The following is a 22732-nucleotide window of genomic DNA, read 5'->3' on the forward strand; positions in this document are numbered from 1 at the left end:
AACCACATTTTCTCGTTGTGCTCAGAGTGTGCTCTTGAGCATGCTCAACGATGTGCTCAGGTGAGCACGCTGAAATTTCATAAACCACATTTTCTCGTTGTGCTCAGAGTGTGCTCTTGAGCATGCTCAACGATGTGCTCAGGTGAGCACGCTGAAATTTCATAAACCACATTTTCTCGTTGTGCTCAGGATGTGCTCTTGAGCATGCTCAACAATGTGCTCAGATGAGCATGTTAAAATTAAATGTAACATAATACACGAGCATGCTCAAGATATGCTCAGGAGCATGCTCAAGAGTATGCTCAGATGAGCATGCTAATATTTAAAATGCCATTTTGCATGAGCATGCTTAAGATGTGCTCAAGAGCATGCTCAGTAGTGTGCTCAGGTGAGTACATCAAAATTTTGATTTTGAGTATGCTCACGAGCATGCTCAGTTGAACGTGCTCACCTGAGCACGCTCAAAAATATTTTATATTTTTCGAGAGCACATTCAGAGTGTGCTCATGAGCGTGCTCAGTTGAGCATGCTATGGTGAGCACGTAAAACGATGAATTTGAGCATGCTCAGAAGCGTGCTCACAAAACTGAGCACGCTCTTTGTATACTCGGGGATAAGCCAAATTTAACATCACTTCTCTTATATTGGGGTGAAAAAGTTTGAGAAAAAGCGATTTTTGGCCGAAAAAGGATGAAAAATCATGGAAATTGTTATTTTTTATCTTAATTTCCTAATAATTGTATAAAAACTTTGGAAAATGCAATTATTCAAACTAATTTTCTCATATCAATATGTTAAAACAACTTAAAATGTGATTTTTGTATTAAAAATATTCAATTAAAAATTTATTTAAAATCGTTCATCTTCTTTCATCCGGCTCATACAAATCTTTCATCAGCTTTCATCCGGCCCATATAAACCTTTCATCCGCTTTCATCCGGCCCATACAAATCTTTCATCCGCTTTCATCCGGCCCATACAAATCTTTCATCCGCTTTCATCCGGCCCATACAATCTTTCATCCGGATGAAATTTTTGTATGGAGATGAAGAATCCTTTCATCCGGATGAAACGTGTGTCAATGCCTTGTAAAATATTCATTTTGCTTTAATTCCTACGAAAACATCCTCATTCTTCAGTCATCAAAATACACAAATAAATTTTCCTCCAATACACATGCTTCATGACTATTTGCTCTGTATATTTCTATTGATACAAAAGTAACAAACAAATGGAGTGCCAAAAGAGAAATAAAATAATATTTTTTGCATCGATTCAACTACAACTTGTTTTTATTTAGTCCTCAATATTCTGTTCTGTTTATCTTTGTATGTTGAATTGTATAGGAAGCATGAAACAAGAAATTTTCTATTGGAAATAGTTTTATTTACACAGAAACTAACAATCAAAAGCTTCTTATTTTCTGCACTGTTTGGCGCCAATAATAAATGAATAATAAAGATTTCTGTTTTGGAGATAATCAATTAGTTTCCAAAGTCAATAAACAACATTATTCAAAACGATTTAAAGCTTTGCTTTTTAGCAAATTAAAAAAGCATTTTCTGTGTAGCTGAACGGAATGAGAAAGAATTATTTATTTTTGTAATAAAAGTTTTTGTCATGATGGTTTTAACAGAGTTGGGAAATTAGATCAGTGCTGAAGCTTTTCCATGAAATCTGCCACTTTATGCTATGTGCTGGAACTAACTAACTGGGTGTTATGTTGAAACTAACTTCTTGTAAGCTGCGTTTCTTTAAACTGCGAATTGCTCGTTGGCGGAATGATTAAGACTTCGTTACCTAATTATTGCAACGCCGACACTGCGACCATAGGTTCGAAACTCGGAAGAGAAATTTTACACTTGTCCGATTTCAAATCGTGAAATGTGGAATTGCGGCCACATTCAAAGCCTTCCTTAGGAGATTACAGGCAATGATGTCATCATAAGAAGTGGTTTTGATTCTACTTCAAACTGTCAATGAGTGCGATGGTCTGGTACACCCTCACTTGCGGAACAATCATTAGCCGCTCTATAGCAGTTCTGGATCTCAATGATTTGAAAAGCTAGGTTAAGAAGAGCTCTATGTACCAACTGTGTACTTACTTTATTTCGAGCTGTTATTCAGCCTCACATCCCATAAAACCAGAACTCGTAGTAGACTAGAGTTGTCTTGGTTCCATATAAAATCCGTGTCGACTTCGAGCTTTGCTTTAAATGTCGCATTAATCAAAATCACCACAGAATCTCAACCAACCCAATCCTGATTCCTTTCCTTCCACAATTCACCCAAAAATTTATCAACATCAGCAAAAAAAGTTCCAAGCGGAAGTCGACGGAAATGATGAAACGTGGAAGTTTGTGGATTGAGTAAATAATCATAATCATAATTCAGGAAGTCGAAATTTTTTTATGGTGTAGCCAAAAAAGCTCTTTAATCATTTAATAAAAATTAAGAAGTTTATAATCGTGATTTATTTTAAACTCTCATGAATGTGCGTCGTTATGGAAATATTATGAATGTTTAGATTTACATACACAGAATTTTTTATGAGAATCATTGCTGTGTGTATGACTTGAATGTTTTTTTTTTAATTGGGAAAGTTTTTGTGTAATTTAAAGCTTTTTTTGTGTAATTTTGAGAGATACTTTAGAATAATTTCAAAAATTTTTTGATGCTTTTAATCTCTTAATTGTGTTATTATAAGGAAGTGTAGGATCTGGTTGGATGATTATACAAATTAAGGTTATTATTATTATTTAACTTACAAGCGATTGTGTGTACGGTGTATTGTCGTTTGCTTTGGGCCTTCGGTTTTAGACTGATTGTGAGGCTTCTACTTACAAGGCAAGGTGCTTTGGATAGGCTCTAAACTTAAATGTACTTATCCCGGCCAATAGTTTGATCGTCTGCGGTGTTTTTGTAGGGCGGCCATATGCTGTATTTTTGCCGGGACGCAGCTGTACTTTTCTACTTTTCTGCTGTGTACCGACAAAGCCTCAAAATTTCCCGATTTTTTAACAAGTCAAAAACTCCATAAACATATTAGAATTTTTGACAAAATTTTTCAGTCCTGTCAGTTCAAGACTGAAAATATTTTTCGAATCCTCTATGGCCACTACCAATTGGCTTCCCAATGCTAAAATTTGCTCCATTGTAATTTGACTAGTGATACAATTATGGTTCCTTTTCTTACAATTTGATGGAGTCAGATTGTGCGGATAGAGGTAACTTTGACATCATGCCAATCATGCCATAATTTCGTGCTTCATCATCTCGTGCTTAAAAGAGAAATTAAAATAATCTAGAAAGGTTTTTAAAGGTAACCAGGTTAAATGAAACTCATTTAAAACTTCTTTTAAAACTAAAACCTTTTAACTGCTCTTATTTCCATCATTGCATCAATAAAATTAGCAGAAAACTTCTCAAATCTGAAAATTGAGTTTCCCTTAAAAATGCATCTTTGAATCACTTTATGAAAACTTTTCATCAGGAGCACTTAAATGAGGGAACTTTAAGTACGCAGAACAGAAATTAAATATTAAGATATCAGCAAGAGCAATTTCACGGCGATAATTAAAAGTCTCAATTAGCTTCATCAAAAAGTAATTTTGAGGAAATTAGGATCCAAAGGGAATTAGTTCCCCAAACGATTATCATAAAATGTAAAATAACGATTGAAAGATATGAAAAATCCCAAAAAGTTCCCTTTGCTATATAGCATTCCATTGATTCAATTCAATAAAAGCTGTAGCCGGAATAATCGGATTAAGGACCAAAATAATTTGTCACATTCCGTTCGAAAGGATTAAGAATGCCTTCAATGTTGCGAGCATTTATGTTCCTCAATTTTACTTTACGAAACCATAAATGATGGAAGTATTTAATGAAGTTTTTGGAACTAAAGTAATTTCATTTGATTTGATTCCTAAAAAAAACTTTTTTATTGATTCTTTTATAATATATCAAATGGATTCTGGCATATATCCAATAAAGATACGAGCAATAATTTGTCAATTCAACAAAAAATAAAATACCCAAAATTAATTTAAAGTTTGTTTTCAGCACTGATTGCTTGTGGGAATGGAGTTGAAAGTTGTTGGAAAAAATAGTTCTAATTGTGGTGAAATTATTTTCTATTTTGGAAACATATGCTATATGTAAGGGTTGGTATCTCGTTCTATGGATGACTGTGCTATCGGATAGGCTTTGAAATCACTTTTACTACTATACAGTATACCCTATCACTTTTAGCTAGGCAAAAGAATCAGTTCCTGCTTTTACATTCAAATTAAGCCGACATGCACAAATTATTGCCATGATGGTGACGAGATGGGCACAGTATAAATAGAACCAAGTTGCAGCTAATTGGAAAATTAGTTGTTTTCATCTATTGGCTGACACTTGCCCTAACTTACAAAGAGTAAGCTTTCATATTACAGAAAGCCAATTGAATAAATAAAAGCAGTTTCTTTGCCTGTTAAGGTTGATTCTAAGTTAACTGGCACTTTATCGTCATGATGACATCATTTCAATATTTTCCGATCGGGTTCTGCTCTCCATTCTGCAAAATTCTACTAAACTCTCTGTCCAGTACATATTTTATAGTTTAAATTACTAATTAAGCATCATTCTGCCCCAGGATCAAAATTTGAAACTCGTGTTACTCATGAATATTACTCATAATGACACAAAACACGTTTGCTTGTTCATTTGTGTAGTCCTTTCATCTATGCTACATGTATGAGTTAAAAAATTACATGTTTCAAATGCCCAATTGTTTGAAAAAGTTTTTGAATCATAAATGTATGCACATAATGAATGCTTCATCATAATCATTGACTCGAAACATATTTTCAGATTGTTTTATTTGTGGAAAATATTCCAGATTTTTTTTTTGAAAATACTGAAATAATTATAGTTTTAGTCAGTCAGACTGCCGCCGGAATTTAATGAACATGTGAAAATTTGTGAATTTTTGATACTTCGGAAAACTGGAAGGAGGATTAAAGAGTTGACTTTGGGAGACAGGATTCATAAGTTTTAAAACTGTGGACCTTAAGCTCCAGTTCGAACTTCATTGCAATTGCCTCCACAATGAAGTTCTACCAAATTTCAGTAAAAGTTCAGAACAAAGCATTAGTTAATACCTGCCATCAATTCCCCAAAAACAGCGTTCCTTGTTTAAGTTTCTGCATATTTTGTGTCATATATCTCATGTCATTCAACTGTAGGCGACATCATAATGACGATGACGTTATAAATGCAGTCTCGATGATAATATGACGTATTTTTATATCCGTCATTTGACGGAACTGTGTCACTCATCATACAATCTAGTCACTAATAACAGACAAATTGAACATCCAACAAAGCTTAATTTTCCTCGAAAATGAACATCGATGTTCCCCAAAAAAAGCATACATATTTTTATTAAAAAATATAAAAAAATGTTCATGCTGTGCTGTTATGCTGATGAGATAGCTGAACAATCTATTAACAATATTTTCAATGTCATGCTGGCAATATCCAAAGTGGGAGGATACATCATGATGGTCCTTAATATAGAAAGTGAAAATAAAACTAGACATAAAGATGAAAAATCCCACTTGAATTAAAAGCAATAAAATACCAAAAAAAAAAAAGATATGAATGATGTTGAGTGAAAAACGGAATCATGGGAAGATGTTGATGATGATAATGCTCAAAAGGAAAGTTTATCCAGCACAACATTTTCTATTCGAATGATTCCTAAAAAACGGGAAAAAATGGAAATGTAAAATTGTGATTCATAAATCATTCTGTGTAGAAAGCCACGGACGTGAGAAAATGAATGAACGAAATGAGGAACGGAAAGTGAAAAAATGTTTTATTTTCATCCACACAGCAGTTCCGTTTGTAGTTGCATTAAGAGAGGATAAATGACATACAAAAATGTGTAACAACATCACATCCAAAAATAAAGTTCGTAGTCTAATTAAAGTTAAAATATTTCAGCAGTCTCTTTGGTGATGTTAAACATCTCGTAACTTAGCAACGCCTTTATGTATTCCTTTAATTTAATCAACACTCAACGATATCTTTTTACAGATAATTCAGCACATGTTATGTATCATGTTACAGATTGAGTGAAGTTCATTAAAAGCATCGCCTTAATGATCATAAAAAATTTATTGTGACTCTTGATGACAATGATGATGGATGGAAAATAAGGGGTTGTTAATTTTGCCGAATGGAAAGCTTAAAGATGCGTAAAACTAGGAATTAGTGAATAAAAGAAAAATTCATGCTTGAGTGGACTTTAATATTTGTTGATCTAATCCATTAATGTCTCTTTTGTTATTTGAATTTTCGGTGGACAAACATTGTCCTAATTGCTTTTGATGTGGACAATATTGGACATAAAAAGAATTGATGAATATCTTTAGAATATTAAATTTCTAATTAAACATTGAGTGTTTTGCCAATTAAACATATTTTTATTACTTCAATAATGACTAATTAAGACTTTTGAAAACAGCAGTGTGAAGCAGGTCTAAAATTGACTATTTTACATTTCACTAGAAACACAAATTCAAATAATCAAGGCAACAGGCATTGTTGAGATGAACATATTGTTGCCTGTTGAAGGAATTAATAAAGTAAATCTGATTTAGCAGTCACGAGGTGCTACAGAACTCGTGGTAAGATGCTGGTTATGTAATAGTAGGTTTACAACCAGATTCAGACGCAAACTATGGATCACAATTGAAAACTAAACTAAACAAATCTGAAAATTCAACTGACAATTGTTCTAAGGACGCAGCGGTAATAAGTGTAAGAATATTAAAAGCCTATTTGTCTGTCAATTGCAAAAAGCCTGGACAACAAATGGCTGGATGTAGCCAAGGGGGAGGTTAATAGAGGGCACTGGCTCCCCTTCGAGATTTGGGAAACCGTTTATTATGGAACGTTTTTTTACTGTTGAGCACCTAGTAAAATTTTCTGGCTACGTCTCTGACACTTAGTACAGCTTGCTAAATTTAATTTTACCGAAACTGAAAAGCGTAATATCAATTAAATTAATTAAATAATGCAAATTTGTTAATTTTTACAACACACTTTATTCTTTAACTTCCAACATTTTGTCTTCAAAAAGTTTTTTTTTTGTTATAATTTCTTAAAATTTGAATAAATAAATTTGTCTTAAAATGTTCTCAAGTACACATTGAGGAGGAAGAATGAGCCACTAGATTGCCACTAGCAAGCTTGTAATAATTTTAATGTATTTTATTTCACATTTCTATTCATTTATTCAGGTTAAAAATTGTAATTAATTCAACCGACGAGCTTGGGAATAAAAAAATTTCAATTACGTAGAATAATTTTCAATAATTTTACATAAAGAAGTTTTAAGGCTTAATAAATACACAAAGTACCCTTCCAATATGAAAACTGTTGATAAATATGCTCAAATTTTCTTGGAAAATCAATCGATTGTTTACATTAAAAAGGAAGTGATTCCATTTACGTAATTTCAGATCGACGATTTGTTTTGTTTTGTTTATGTTTGTTGCTTCCTTCAACAGAACAATCAGACCTTTTCCGCAAGTTCTGTTTTTTAGACATGTGTCTAATAATATTGATCTTCTAAAGAAATTTGGTTTTCAAGGAGAAAATAAACTTTGTGGAAACTTTTTCTATTGAACTTTAGAGTTATATCAGACCGAGTTGGACATTGTCCTTAGTTATTAAATTGTCTTATGAAACATGCTTTCCAGGAATGTAGTCGACGTTAAATTGGACAAAAATATGATGTCGGGAATAAATTGGACAACGTGACTCTAGTTATATGCCAGATTCGATAAATTGCAGCCTCAGGCTAGAGTCAAGTCGAAGAAACTCAAGAAGCTTACTCCTTTAAGGTTTGATGGCTGGAATATTGTACTTTGGAGTTTATTTGGTGTCCGAATGCAGCCTAAATTAACTCTAGAATCCTTAACAAACAAACAAATCACAAACAGACAAGGAGCATCCTCATGAGCATGCTGACAAAATTGGACATTCCGAATCATATTGATTGAATTTACTCTTGACCACACTCATTTAAGTGAGTTTTATCAATGTCTGCTAGGGCCTCGTACCTGATAATTAGCCAAATCTCAACTATCCTCATCCCTTCCCCCATCATTCCGCATCCCCAATGTGCAAATAGTCAAAGTTGTCTTTAATTTTTAACAATTTATTAATAAACTACTTCAAATTGTGATGCATAAAGTCCAGAGAGATGAAATGAAGTGCAATAAAAATTAAATTACATTATCCGAATGGCACAAATCGATTAAGTTAGATTCAGCTTAAATCCAGCAACATTCAAGAATAATGCTGACCTAGTGCTGAATTTTGGATCTATTGACCGACTTGTGCCATTCGGGTTATTATCATTGTCATATCACAAAAAAATGAGAGAAAAAATGTCCAAATTTATCCAAGTAAAATACTTAAAACTGCGCCCAATGATCAGCCCTCCATAACAGAGCATGCATATTATTTTGTCGACTTCTTTGCAAGAATTCCTTTGCATGCTTCTCAGTTGCAGTCGATGTTGGTGTTGTTGCATTCAAAATTAATTTAGCATCTGTATAACGGTCGATGAGTGAACGATAGCTTCGTCCAATTGTGACGATAAGAGATGGATCCGAATCTGTTAACGATGGCAATGGAATTATCGACAGCAGCTGTGGATGAAAATTCAAATTGATTATTTAAATGCAAATGACAATGTTCAACCATCCTTACATCTTCCTCGAATGGTCGGAAAACGGTAATAGGTCGTAGCATCATTTTTTCCACAATAATCAAGCATCCCCATGTCGTTCCTATATAAAGCTCGTTATTGAGTACAGCAAGCGATGAAATTTGACACTTTCCCGGACTCAAATGTTCATCTATTTGAATACTCTTGAGACTTTCCGAGCATGGAATGAGTTTAGAGCAGTCCAATTTATTCTCAATGACTTTTGACTCGACATTCCACTGATACAGTACACATGATGGTGCCACATATGAGTATACATGATGTGTCGTTGCATAAAGTTTCGCTACATAAAAATCTTTCGTTGGTGTCGAGTTCTGAAAATGATTCAACGGATTATGGTCAGATGCTCCAGATTCACTGATAGAGAAGACATTGATGATTCCATAGTTCTCGCCGCACCACATTTCGTATTTTCTAATGTTGAAAAAATAACATTAAAATTAATTAATATCAAGTGGATATAGCACAAAGTTCACAAGATCCTTACTCATCTGTACAAAATATCGAGCATGCACTATGCAGCTCCTCTCCAGATCCAAGTTCTGTCAACACAAAGCTCCCTTCGGCTGCTGCAAATGTTTTCGGAATCAAAGTAGAATCTAGCAAGAATAGTCGACCATTCTGTAAGCCTGCAGCTACTCGCTTTATTTTATAAAGGTATCTATCCAACATAATAGTTAATTATTAACTTGTCAGGATTAATAAAAGGAGTTACTTACATAATAGTCACAACCGAGCAGTCTTCTGTGATTTCTAGCGAGTATGAGAACAAATGAGAACAGTCAGCAGCACTGTGAATGGGACAAAGCATAAATAACATTAAAACAAGTTCCTAATGTAAATTGTAAATTCAGCATACTTGAATGCATGAATATTTCCATCGGAATCACCAATCCAAATGTTTGTATCGACAATGCAACAGCACGTTAGTTTCATTCCACTTGGATTTTTGTTCAAGATCATTTGCTGTTGCTGAATTGATGTGAATAATTGAGGACATGAAATTTTATGATACTGTTGCCAACCTTTCGTCGATGCCATTAACAAATCGATGCGAGAATTTGAGCACGGTAACCATAATTCAAATCCATATGACTTGTCATCTGACTGTTCAATGCCAGAGATTGGATAACTTATTGCTTGATGTACAGCACCTGGATGTGACAGAGACATTACATCTAAGAGATGAGTAAACTCTGGTGCACTTCCAATTGACACAATTTGACTTGCTGTTGGACGAATTTTTGGATTTTGATCCCATGACAGGACCATTAAATCAAGGCAATAGCTTGGGAACTGAGTTTCTCGTTGTGTCAATACTGGCCTATTTCCATCCAAAATGCATTCCTTAACTGCTTCATGTCCTTCAAATGGCTGTCTTAATGAGATCAATTCGTAAATGAACATTCCAAAGCTGAAGCAATCGACTTTCTCGGTATATTCCTCTTCTCCGTTATGCTTCATAATTTCTGGTGCCATGAAACCTGTATGGATATGTAGACATGATAAGCAAATGTAAATGATGATTGAATATTATTGATCTTACCTTCTGTACCACCAAATCCTTTACTTCCTGACGGTAGAACTATTCGACTGATTCCATAATCAGCCATTTTAATATGGACTTGATTTCCAGGATGATCAGCCGTATGTGGCTCCGGAAACTCAAATACCAAAATATTCTCTGATTTCAAATCACGATAAATCACACGACGTCGATGCAAATACTCAAGAGCGCGTGCTGTCTGAAGAACAATCAATTGGAAGCAATATGGACCGATTCTGGCGCCACTTCTTCTATAATGCCGTAAAGTGGCATCAAGTGCGCCCTTTGGTGCTAAATCTAATACCAAAGCAAGTGGTTGTGTGCAGACTCCCATTAATGGAACGATGTTTGGATGCTTAAGAGTCAATAAAACACTCAATTCTTGACGTGCTGTACAATAAGCTTTACATGCATGTTGCAACGGATCTCTTTCCCATTTTCCCAAAGCTGCTTTATAAGCGATTATTGCACTTTGATTAGCCCGTGGGCCAGGTGCAACAGGTTGTAGCATTTTCATCGCAACAGGAATTAATTGACGTGAGTTCTTCACCTTACATGTTGCTTTAAACACAAATCCAAAAGCACCTCTACCTAGTAATTGGCCTCTTGATATATCTTCGGGTCTAATGAGATTACTTTCGGATAAATCAAGGAAATTAACATCAGGTGTAATTGAACTAAGCTCAATATCTCCATGGACGGGACATTGAATTGATTTTCGATCATATGCTGCTAATATACATTCTTCAACCATCCATGAGTAACTAGGCGGTGGGAGAGATTCATTATTAATCAACGGATGTCCTTCAACTGATGTTGTTCTTGACGATTGTGCTGAATTTGGATCAACACCGGAATCACAGTCAGAATAGCCTAAGGAATCTTGTGATTTTCTCGAGTTACTTGCTGCTGCCATTTCATTAAGAATTCCAGAAATTTCATTCAACCCACTAAGCTCTCCGTCACGATTACGATCTAAAGATAAACGTTTGAAGAGCGATTTTGGTAATTTGACATTAGCTGGAGGCGGCGGCGGTTGGTTGCTTCTCTCTTCACATCGTAGGAGACACTTCTGACATGGAATGAGACGAGTTATTAGAAATCGTCCTTCAGACGTGTGAACGAATCTGGTGCCTAATGTTGGATACCAATCTTCAAGCAATAAATCAATGTGATCAACAATCAAGGCAAGAAGCTGCGTTGCACTTTGAATATTAATATCAATTTCCATTTCAATTCCTAAATCGGCATTATTTGGACGTACTCCAATACCATTCATTGGAAATACGAGCTCGAGTATGCTCTGTGAGATCAAATCAATATCACTCCAAATTCCTTCTTGCTTCAATTTGAATCTATTGTTTGAGTTTCGATACGGAGAAGTTTGACAGGAAAATGGAATTTCTCTTAATTTAAATATCATGACATTTCCATAGTTTAGACTCACGCCTGTCTGCCAAATTGACCAGAAGAATGAGACATTCTGATTTAATGCATGATTGAGATCGGGATTTGTTGATGCCTCACGAGTTAGCGGGTAGATACAGCGTAGAGCTTCGACAACTTGGTCATCAGCCAATATCCTTGTAATTAATCTACTCCAAAATCCTGATGGAAAGTAAGACATCAACAATAATCTTGAGATTGATTTTGCAGGTTTTGGGACAGCATAAATGTCATAATTTGGTAGTTCTGATGTTATGTCTGACTCTTTGCTGTCATATGAAGATGATAAAGGTAAAGCATTTTTCGTCCTTACTGCCCATCCACGTGAACGTGCGACAATCTTAATTGCTATCTCCCTTCCATCTAAACTTTCTTCTTCTGTCGGTAACAATGATGGAATCAATAAAGTTCGAGCATCCCACGTCAATGCGACTTCAAATTTGTTCAACAGGCTTACAATATAATTTCTATTATCATTAGTTCCTAGACAGGAACTCTTAAAAAGCATAGCAAGATCCTCAATTTTCATGATTCCATTACGTGCGAATGGATTAATTTCTCGAATAGTCACGACATGTGCTAACATATCGCACAGCCATTGTGGATCAAGGAAGTAAAGATCTCTAAGAGTTGCATCATCATAATGCAAAAGAACTCCATTATCATGCAGGAACATTGTTGCTTGATTCAGTTCAGAATTATCACGAAAGCCTTTATAGCCTCTCGATTGCATTTCCTGGGTCACCATATCACGATAATTTTCAGCATTTAAAACTGGATCAGCGCTATTCAATTTCAATTGATTTGCAATGGAACCGACAACATCTTCGAGTGCAAGATAACTGGCAGGAACTTTTTGCTGTAGTAAGTATTCTTTCGAGCCAGGAAGGCGTAACGAAAATGCTGTATCATAAATTAAATTTGCCAGTAATTTGATATTATGCCCGGTCTTGCATGAGACTTCAATTGAGTCAAGAACTCGAGGCAATCCCATTTTTTCTGCATCAGCAACGGCTATAAATCTGTCACGAATAATTTGTTGTAATTCTTCTGCCTTCTTTGCTGGAAATTTTTCGCCAACCTCATCATAATGAGTGCCAACAATTACACATGGCGAGTTGGGTGCTCGTGCCTGAATATTTCCGAGCCATTGAAGTACTTCCGCTAAGCCTTTTTTACCATCAATTATTCTCCATAGAACAAGGTACAGACTACGTTTGGATAGGAAATATTGATGTGTAGCATAATATTCCTTTTGTCCACCAAAATCCCAGGTACGAAAAACAACCGGTCCATGATTATTTCCACCTCGTCGCCTCTCACAGACCCAGTCGCCAATATCAACACCAACTGTCGAAATATTAGTTCCGCGTGTAGTTTTCGTATTAATATTTTTATGGCCCATTCTCTTGGCCCAATGATCTACTTGCTTCTTTTGATTGCGTGATCCGCCGCTTTCATTACGAAGCATTTCCAATAAACTTGTTTTTCCAATTCGTTGAATTCCGACAACCATTAATTTCATTCTGGCATATTTGCGGGCGTCTTCAAGAACTGATTTAAGGTATCCAATTATGTCCATTGTCTTATATTTCTTGCTCTCAATCATTGATCTTAATGGCTCTTGAAGGGAACATCCACGAGTATTTAGATTCCATAATCGTGACAATAAGCCCATATGGGCAGGTAACTCAGTTATATCCGAATTTCCAGAAATATTTAAAACACTCAAATTACCAAGTTCATGAATAGATAATGGAATTTCCTTTAAACAATTATTACTTATATCCAACATTGAGAGATTTGGGAAAATTAAACGTGACTTTGCGACACCAACGACACTCCACTCATACTCATCAGATTCACCCAACGTTGATACATCATCAGTTGATAATTGGATTCTCGTAAGTAGATTATCGGCTAAAATCAAAGTACGCAGTGAATCTAATCGTAAATGACGACGATGACAGCATACTGATTTAAGCACAGCTGTTCTGAGTGATGTAATGTTATTAGAACTGGCTGATGCTTTGACTTGTACTTGATCTGAGGAATATGAGGAAGTTGATGATGATTTTGATGTTGATCCAGTGGCTTTTTGTTGACCTGGATCAATTTGTGGATTATAGCATGCCAGATGTGGATCAGCAGCTGCAATTCTAGGTAGACTTGGCCAGCAACTGATTTCATTATGACCAAGATCCAGTTGCTTTAAACTCGATGGATAGCTTGTGATGTGACCCATGGATCTCAATGAATTATAAGCCATATTAAGGCGCGTTAAATTAACAGCAAGACACGGCAGGGCAAGTGGAATGCTTGTAAATAAATTATTGGCAAGATTTAAGCTGCTTAATTGTGAGACAGACTGATCATTTTTAGCATCAACAAGCCTTAGTTCCTGGTCAGTAACTTCAAGTGATCTCGACCATACATTATGTCTCATTATTTCAATCTTTGAGACTGTATTTCTCGTATGAACTCCACGATCATCAAATCCTGATAAATTATTAAATAAATATGCATCAGCTACAGGACTAAGTGCGTCACTTGAGCAACATGATAATTCTTCTGGCGGTAAACTTGGCAAATCCTTCAACAAATTAAAGGCAACATTAAGTTCACGTAATTTTGGTGATCTCCATATTTCGAATGGCAATTCCTGTAATTTGTTGTTGGAAACATCTAAAATAAGCAAACTAGGTAAACGAAAAATAGCAGCTGGAATGACTTCTAATCGATTATCTTGCAAGTATAATTCTTCTAGGACAGGTACATTATATTCATATTTTTTCTCTCTCTTTGACCTTACAGGCGTCATTACATCTTCAACTGGAATGCATTCAAGTTTATTTTGACTAAGATTAAGATATCTTAAGCTGATAAGCGTAAAAAATTCCATTGGAATCTCCTTTAAATTATTATGCGATACATCTATACGCGTTAATGCAGTTAGTGACACTTGATGTGCCTTTGGATGTCCTTTTAATTTTGAGTTGCAATGCAGTGCTGCTTCAACAAGCCAATTTGCTTTGATAATATTTAATCGGAAGTTGTTGCTGTGCCAATTAATCATTGTTGGTGTATTTGGGAATAAACTACTGAATGTCAAGTTCCCTAAAATTGGACGAAATTCTGTTTCTGGTGACGAAATTGCTTTCTTATTGATCTTAAAGTCTGGATCTGGATGAGCCTTAATAGCTAATAATCTAGAAATAATTTGTTCATCTGAATTGGCTATTGCGATACCTAAAGCAGTCGATGAGTCATCTTTGGCATTGAACTTTAATAATAAATCAACCATAGCTATCGATTTTTGTTTTGTTGCTTCCGCCAATGGCGTGTTACAAAATCCATAAATTTCATCAGTCATTCGTGGATCATTTTGTGGATCTTCTAATGGACGTGCTGATATATTTGGATCGGCATTATGTGTCAGCAAGAGATGAGCAACTTCAATAAAACCGCCGCGAACAGCAGCAAGTAGGGCAGTTTCACGTGCAGCACCACAAAGTAAATTAAGTTCTAATGGATTACGTAAAATTTCATTTGAGCTGCCTTCATTAGGTTGTTCACGACCGAGACTTAATCGTGACATAATTGACATGATGCCAATTGATACTCTCCTTCCAGTCGGACTTAAAGGCGACAAAATTTTTTGTGACTGTTGTTGGGGTGAGACTACCTTTTGCGGTGAATCGTCGAGATCATGTTTCATTTTAATACATTTGACTTTCCATTTCAACAGCAGCTCCACTAATGATTTATTACCGAGCAGACATGATACATAGAGAGCACTTTGCGATGTCACGTCTTGTGAATTTGGATCAAATGGTAATTTCCATTGAAATTCACCGGATGGATCATGAAATGTCATCAAATACTCTTCTGGATACTCAAATTTGACCAGCATTTCAACAATAGCCATATGTCCATTAATAACAGCTGCATGGAATGGCAACCACTTTTCAACAGTCACTTGCTGCACAAGTTCCGGGAATTTTCTCAATAAAATCTTTGCCACATTCAAATGTCCATTATAACATGCAATATATAATGGTGAATAGCTTGTCACTGAATGTGCACGCCCATCAGCACCGGCCGCAAGTAGAAATTCCAAAATCTTTTCATTTCCAAGTGATGCCGCCAAAAATAATAATTTTTTTTGTCCAGATGGTGCCATGTTTACAATAATTTCCTGTTCAACTGCAATTGCATCCAGTAATACTCTTACTGTCGTTTCCTCATTTCCATTAACAGCCTCACGAAGCTCATTGTGTTTCATCAAGCGAATTTGTTCACGAGAGTCTAAAACATATTAAAATTGAGATTGTTTTTATTAGTGATTTACAAATTAAATTAATGTGATAATAATATTAAAAATAAATTGAGATTAATATTGTGGGAATTGGGGTCATAGCGCATTTTCGTTGCTATGTATGATGTTTTGTCGGTAATTTAATTTACAAGGTGTGGTTTAGTTTATTTTGGTGATTTATTTTCTGTGTGTTTTTACTGCCGGTCACCTGAGAATTCACGAATAGCACAAATTAATCAAAAATCCAGCCACAAACCGGCGTAACTATGAATGCCCGTAACTATGAATGCCCAGACTTCGGATTTTATGATTTGGTGCCAGACTCGAATGAAATCCGAAGTCAAATTATGCCAGAGTAACCATTCTGAGGCCGGATTCTTGATCTATTTGCTGATTTCATCTGAATGAAATGAAACACGAAGTTAAATCTTGACGGATTCTTGATCTATTTGCTTCCCAAGTCAGCACTAAGTCACAAAATCCGAAGTCAATCAAATCCAGATTCACTTCGGCCTAGTACCGGATTGTGGATAGATTAACCATCTTGTTCTGCTCGGAACTGTTCACAAAACCACATCCTGAACCATTTTCCCATCAAAATTGCACAACCACTACTCATAAATTGTCAAATATCGAAGAAAGTTACAGCAATTCATGCGAAAGGCTCTGACTCATTAAATGACATATGGAAACACCCAAATGCACACCGACAATCTGACCCCAATTTAAACTCAATTTCCAAAAAAAGCCAGCACTTGTAAAATAAAATCAAAAAAAAAATTTATCTCGAAACACTACCCAGTATTCTCCATGGTTCAATGACCTCATCAACAAAGTAATCGCAAGCATCTAAAGCACTTTCAGCACCAACGCGAGTTTCATCATGAAAATTCCACGACATTTTGATAATTTTTTACTTTTGTCAATTACTAAATTTGTCAACTTGCGAAAAAAGGCTTTAACTCCAACTTTGTCACAGTTTTTTTTGTTAAGCAGTTAACAATGTCACAGACTTTACTGTATTTATCGTCAAATGAACACAATTAGCAATACATTTTATGTTGTTTTACGGTAGAGTAATCACAATTATGCATTATAAGCATATAAAATATATGCCTTCCTCTCTATGTCGCTTGACTCTTCTTCATTCATAAAAAAAAAATCTACTTGGCGATGTGAACATGAAAAATCGATATTTTGTGCAGAGCAAAAAACTTTTTGCTGCTGTGACTTTTTTTTTGAGCGAGAGAAAATATTTTCTCATGTTCCATATGGTGTGATATAATTGAGAGGGAAAAGCACGTGGAATGTAAAGTTTTTCGCAAGGCATGCGGGGGGTTTGAATGTTTGTAAACAACTCGACAAGTGACGGTTCTCCGTGAGAGAAGTTCTCTCTCTCCCTCTCTCATAGTTCTCACAGAAGCTTTATTGACAATATGGGGAAATGATTTCCCTCCATTTTCTTCTTTTTTTCACTTTTGCAATGTCTAGGAGATGATGGGCAGGATGCAAATTTAGGGAGTAGATCAGTGATCATGGTTAGGAATTTTGAAAATGCGGATCGAGGAAGGCTTATCACCCAAGTGTGCCGCACAAAAGGTAGACCAGCACTGGACTAGACTAACAGGGAATATGTGTGCTCCGACAGACATCCCCAGTGTGCCTCAGCAACTCTAATTCACCACCCTAACTACACCTCTCCACAACAATACACATTGCATGTATCAAATGTCATTTTAGGGGAAGGCATTCATATCGATCAATGTTGAAACAGCACTTGATTTGCGTCACATAAATCATGCGATTTTAAAATGTTGCCGTCGCATAAAATAAAAATTTATTAAAATTACTCACCGATAGCCTCTTTTAGTAATTTAACGCAATCTTCATGTCCATTGCGTGCTGCTAAATCATGTGCTGTTAATCCATTAGAATCACGAATAGTAAATGAGGCTTGTGCATCAAGTAGAGTTTTTACATTAAACTGATATCCTAATTCTGCTGAAAGATGCAATGCGGTCTTATTTTCTCCTCTAATTCCACATTGTAGATTGATGTCAGCACCAGCATTAATGAGAACTTGAATGCATTTTGAGTTGCTTGATACGGCAGCGGCATGAATTGGTGCTCGTCCCCACGAGTCTATACAGTTGATATCGTGGTCTTCTTGCAGTAAATCCAACAACAATTCGACATTGTCCCACAAGGCAGCTTGAATAATTAATGAATTATTTCGTTTAATATTAATTTGTGCTATAAATTGACGAACTTTACGATTGCGATTGCAACAATGTGAAAACATTTTGGATTTTTGTTAGTTTGACTGTTTCATCACGATGGTTTAAAAGAGACTAAAGAGAGTCAGTTGAAAATGTATATTTTTGTGGGTAAAACTGTAAGCAATTTACTCACTCATGGCATACTATTGGGCCAAGAAGAAGAGCTGAGCTTAACTCAACTGTATCATTTTACATTAAATTGGATTAATGAGCTCCATAATACCATAATAAATACAAAAGCGTAATTTCTATTAGTATGATTATATATGTTGGGAGATAAGACGCATTTTTTTGGAGATCTAATCATTAATCGATATGCTTGTGGTTAAACGCCTAACAAACTAATGTGATGGGTATTTCAGTAATATTTTAATATGGAATTTAGTCGTCTCGAGTCGACGTTTTTCATACAAAATCAGAGTCGACTTCGAACTCTGGTTCGAACAGAACTGAAATTTGTGTGAACTAGTCAGCAACAAAGGTCAATCAATTGCCAGATTCAATCAATTCTGAATCAATTGTCCTGACTGACAAAGGACATGTTTCTAACCAGCATGGTACCTAAAAGCGATTTCTGTGCCTGTTAGGGTTAGCCTATTTGCGCTATTCGGGAATCTTTACTAATATTTAGAAAATTCAAAATCTCAAGCACTTCCAATAATCCAATTTTGACCAAATTTTTTATCAGAGAATTTTTTTGAAAGGACATGAACCGCATGCCGTGTGCCGCATGCATGGTTTCAGTCATGCAATAATCCAAAAAAAAATTCAGGACGTCAAGTCAAACCATGAACATCACAACTTTCCCATCGCAGAAAAAGCGCGGGTAAATGCACATCAATACATTGAAGAGTATAAAAATAGGAAATAATACCAAAGTGGCGAGTATCTGTTACAAAATCAGTCTCTATGGTTTTCACATTGAGGCAGTAATTTTATGTGGGCTTCTTGAAAAAAAGTATTGATGCAGAAAAAAATAGAGTAAAAGCTTCTAAATGTCAATCAATGATTATCGATTGTTGATAGTTGGAACTGATTTTTTTTTTATTATTGACAATTCTCGTGCCAAATTGTGTACCTGATTGTCTTACTTAACTCATTTTACATTATTATGCAAGTCTTAGCTTCAGCTCTTCATGTCATAAAAATTGAAATTTTAAAAATGTAAACGAAAAAGTAAGTAACAATCAGTTCCAGTTTGATGACTTTATTTTTTTTATTACAGCAATGCTTCCGTCAATTATCTGATATGTGAAGTTGTTGCTAGATTAAAATCACAATCGTTGGACGAGAAATTACTTCAATTTTCTGTTATTCTCCCCTTTTTTGGCCACATAAATCACTTTTTATTGTTTTGTTTGAGTATGAAGTCTTTATCACTTGATTTTACCTTGATGGAGCAAGCGTCCAGCGAAATCTTCACTACTATCTGGTGAGTCCATTGTTACACTAAATTTTACACATTGTTTTTAAGAGAAATGACTGAGGTTTAATAGCTAAATAAAATTAAATTTGCACATCTTGTGATCAAAGAGAGGAAAATGAATTTTTTTTCTTTCTTTTTTTGTGTTTTGCAATCCTTAAGACAAATTGCGGATGGATTTATTTATACAAAGTGCAACTTGGTGGATTATTGAGGCAGTTCCTTTCGGACTTGTTAAACTGACTCAAATTAATAATTTTGGATTGTTTAGAGTTGATTTTTAATTTTATTTAGTTGCACATTCAAAACTGCACGTACTGGACTGTGATTCACTTAAGGGACAAAAACCGTACACTTTGAGAAAAACATTTGTGAGGTTCCAACTATTCAGTAAAATTGAATTCGTTTGATTTTAGTTCAATTTTTAAAATTTTAATTCAAAACTGTCATTCTATAAGGAATAAACCATTGAATTGTATTGGAATTTTTAAGCACTTCCTAATTTATAACTTTTTAGAAACATTCCGTTAAGTCGATAAATTTTAACAACAAACTGGAACTGATTTCTGTAACATTTGCAAGGTTTTAGAACACTTCAAAAGTTTTGACGTTCACTAAAAATTTCATTTCAGTTTGGTTTATTTTGGATGTAATGTAAACATAAATCTGACCGAAATTTGTAAAATCATCGCTTATTTTGTTGAATTAAAGTTTATTTGATTTTTAGATTAAATTCTGGGTAAGTGTTGTCTGGATAGTGTTGCTTTCTTTGTACTCGTAGATTTTGGTAATGGTCGGTTGTAAACCCTGTAATCTTCAGCCTGATTGTGAGGCTGCCATTTTTCAGACGAGGTGCTTTTACTCTATCCTTTAATGTACTTATTGCGGCATATAGCTTAAGCGGTATAAATACTATTGAACGACAGAAGGTGACGCCACGAGATGGTATACACTTGACATTTCGTCAATTTAGGTCTAAGGCATTTGAATTGAATCTGGTAACAATACACGGCAGCCTTAGTCTGAATTTTTGGCCTGACTTACTTTCCTCCTTGGCGAAGGCGCACGAGGAACCATTACCGCATTTATAGTTCGTCGAAACCTGAATCTGTCTTTAGATAACTTCTGCCAGTTTCTAATTCCCAAAACTTTTGCATCGTTGCTCACACAGTAATCCCTTGAGGACTTTTGTCTACCTCGAGATCTCTTTCAACTCAGAAAGTCACCAGTTGCAGTCAATATGGATCCTAACTAATATACCCTAACAGGCAAAGAACATGTTTTCATGGTACAGAAATACCATTACCGCACTCAAAAGCGGTCTGTTTTGTTAGGGACATCCTTAATAAAAAGTAAAGCTTGGAAATTATGAGTTTCTAAACTTCTTTAATTTTAGAATTTAGCTTAAAGCCTCAATAGAGACTGATTCTTCAAAATGGCAACAGCTAAAAAATTCAACATCCTCTGCCTTCATGGCTATAGACAGAATGGAGAAATCTTCAAAAACAAAATTGGATCCTTCCGAAAGATTCTCAAACCCTATGCTGAATTTTCATTCATTGATGCTCCTCATCTAGCCAAAAAGATTCTTCCAGAAGATGAAATCGTTAACATTATTATAAAAGCGTATACCTTAGAATATTTCGGTGAAGGTTCACTTTCCGCTTCGTTCGTCCGATTGCTAGATCACAGTAGTGTCGGACTCCACTTCGCTCCGCTTCGTTCGTCCGACTGTGTATAGATCACAGTAGTGTCGGACACTATCGGTGAGGAATTCAGGAGTTGGTGGTTCAATCAGGAAGATGGAAATTTCACAACTGATATAGGACCGGTGGACACAGGTTTTGATGAGAGTGTAAAGCTGGTTGAAGAAACCTGGAAGAGTGGAAATTTTGATGGAATTTTGGCATTCAGTCAAGGTGCAAGCTTCTTATCAGCTGTTTGTGGCATGAAAATGCATAATTGTAAGAATTTAAATCTATTTGAATTGATATAAATGCTCAAAATTTAAAAATTTTCACAGTGACGACAATCGATCCAAAATTTGTGATATTTGCTTGCGGCTTCCATTCTGTCAGTTCCAATCACACAAAATTCTATGAATCAAAAATAGACATCCCATCACTACACATTGGTGGATCAGCAGACAGAGTTATTCCACATGAGATGCACTTGGAGCTTGAAGAAGCATTTGTGAGTCCATCTGTGTATCATCATGAAGGTGGTCATTTAATTCCAGCTAGTTCAAATGACAAAAGTGCTTATAGGAAGTTTTTTGATGATTTAAAATCGAGTAAATAAATTAATGTATTTTTTTGATAAAAGAAGAATGAAAGTGTCAATTTTTTGATAATCTAAAGGTCGTGATCAAACGTGATGCACGAGTCAAATATCAGCTAGTTCATCATAATATTATTATGATAATAACTGTAGTTTAAATGTGTGAAAAATAAGCTTTAAAAGTGTATAAAAACAATTTCAAGTATCATTAACTCGATCAATACAGAATTAAGGCTGATCAGATGCTAAGTTCGATGAGACACATTGTTTTGGGCCATTCTTTGCCAAAAATTTCAAATTATTTTTCATTGACTTACTAAAATAAATGAAGCAGTAAATTAAACATATTGTCAATTTTTGAACGATGATCCTTCGTAACTAGTTAAACACAGGACTAGTGACCTGGGATTGAACTCAGGATTTTTGGCACCCAAGTGGTCCTTGGTCAAACCCTGATTAAAAGCTAACTGTAGCGGCTTCAGAGTTATAGACTTGTGAAATTTTGAAAAGTACATAAACAATACGTAACTAAAAGCTGTCACTATTAATTAATGACTTATTATTTTCCAATATCTCATATGTTTTTCAATTGATCTACCTAATGAAAAAGTATAAAAAGAGGGGAAAATTATCGTTTCCATTC

General features: G+C 35.2%; 2 protein-coding genes across 3 annotated transcripts; one reads left to right on the forward strand and one right to left on the reverse strand.

The window, feature by feature from the left end:
• Positions 1-7085: 7085 nt before the first annotated feature.
• On the reverse strand, positions 7086-19924 carry Lrrk (Leucine-rich repeat kinase). 2 transcript variants are annotated; one of them, XM_070652086.1, is made up of 8 exons: positions 19777-19924; positions 17962-18318; positions 10344-16097; positions 9657-10281; positions 9517-9588; positions 9285-9458; positions 8779-9211; positions 7086-8717 (listed from the first exon to the last, which is right to left on the reverse strand). In XM_070652086.1, the coding sequence occupies exons 1-8, from the start codon at positions 19826-19828 to the stop codon at positions 8481-8483; spliced, it is 7704 nt and encodes a 2567-aa protein (XP_070508187.1). In that variant the 5' UTR covers positions 19829-19924; the 3' UTR covers positions 7086-8480. The 2 variants fall into 2 exon arrangements, with proteins under 2 accessions (XP_070508187.1, XP_070508188.1); XM_070652087.1 differs by lacking the exons at positions 17962-18318; positions 19777-19924 and adding an exon at positions 16906-17044.
• A 529-nt stretch (positions 19925-20453) lies between these two features.
• On the forward strand, positions 20454-22277 carry LOC139099653 (esterase CG5412-like). The gene is made up of 4 exons (XM_070652179.1): positions 20454-20548; positions 21206-21412; positions 21572-21773; positions 21833-22277. Exons 2-4 carry the CDS (start codon positions 21245-21247, stop codon positions 22108-22110), a joined length of 648 nt encoding a protein of 215 aa, XP_070508280.1. The 5' UTR covers positions 20454-20548; positions 21206-21244; the 3' UTR covers positions 22111-22277.
• The last annotated feature ends 455 nt before the right edge of the window (positions 22278-22732 follow it).

The sequence above is a fragment of the Chironomus tepperi genome, unplaced genomic scaffold (genome assembly GCF_022539635.2).
Source record: "Chironomus tepperi strain 1889 unplaced genomic scaffold, CSIRO-AGI_Ctep_v1 contig_479, whole genome shotgun sequence".
NCBI lineage: Eukaryota > Metazoa > Arthropoda > Insecta > Diptera > Chironomidae > Chironomus > Chironomus tepperi.

What these genes read in the sequence shown, in the direction of transcription:
- LOC139099653 (XM_070652179.1), top strand. Translation starts at nt 21,245, where the DNA reads ATGGCAACAGCTAAAAAATTCAACATCCTCTGCCTTCATGGCTATAGA. An exon ending in AGATTCTTCCAGAAGATGAA is followed by an intron (nt 21,413 to 21,571) that starts ATCGTTAACATT and finishes GTGTCGGACACT; the next exon opens with ATCGGTGAGGAATTCAGGAG. An exon ending in TGGCATGAAAATGCATAATT is followed by an intron (nt 21,774 to 21,832) that starts GTAAGAATTTAA and finishes AAATTTTCACAG; the next exon opens with TGACGACAATCGATCCAAAA.
- Lrrk (XM_070652086.1), bottom strand. Translation starts at nt 19,828, where the DNA reads ATGGACTCACCAGATAGTAGTGAAGATTTCGCTGGACGCTTGCTCCAT. An exon ending in GGAAATATTCATGCATTCAA is followed by an intron (nt 9,589 to 9,656) that starts GTATGCTGAATT and finishes TCCCATTCACAG; the next exon opens with TGCTGCTGACTGTTCTCATT. An exon ending in TGCTCGGTTGTGACTATTAT is followed by an intron (nt 9,459 to 9,516) that starts GTAAGTAACTCC and finishes TATGTTGGATAG; the next exon opens with ATACCTTTATAAAATAAAGC.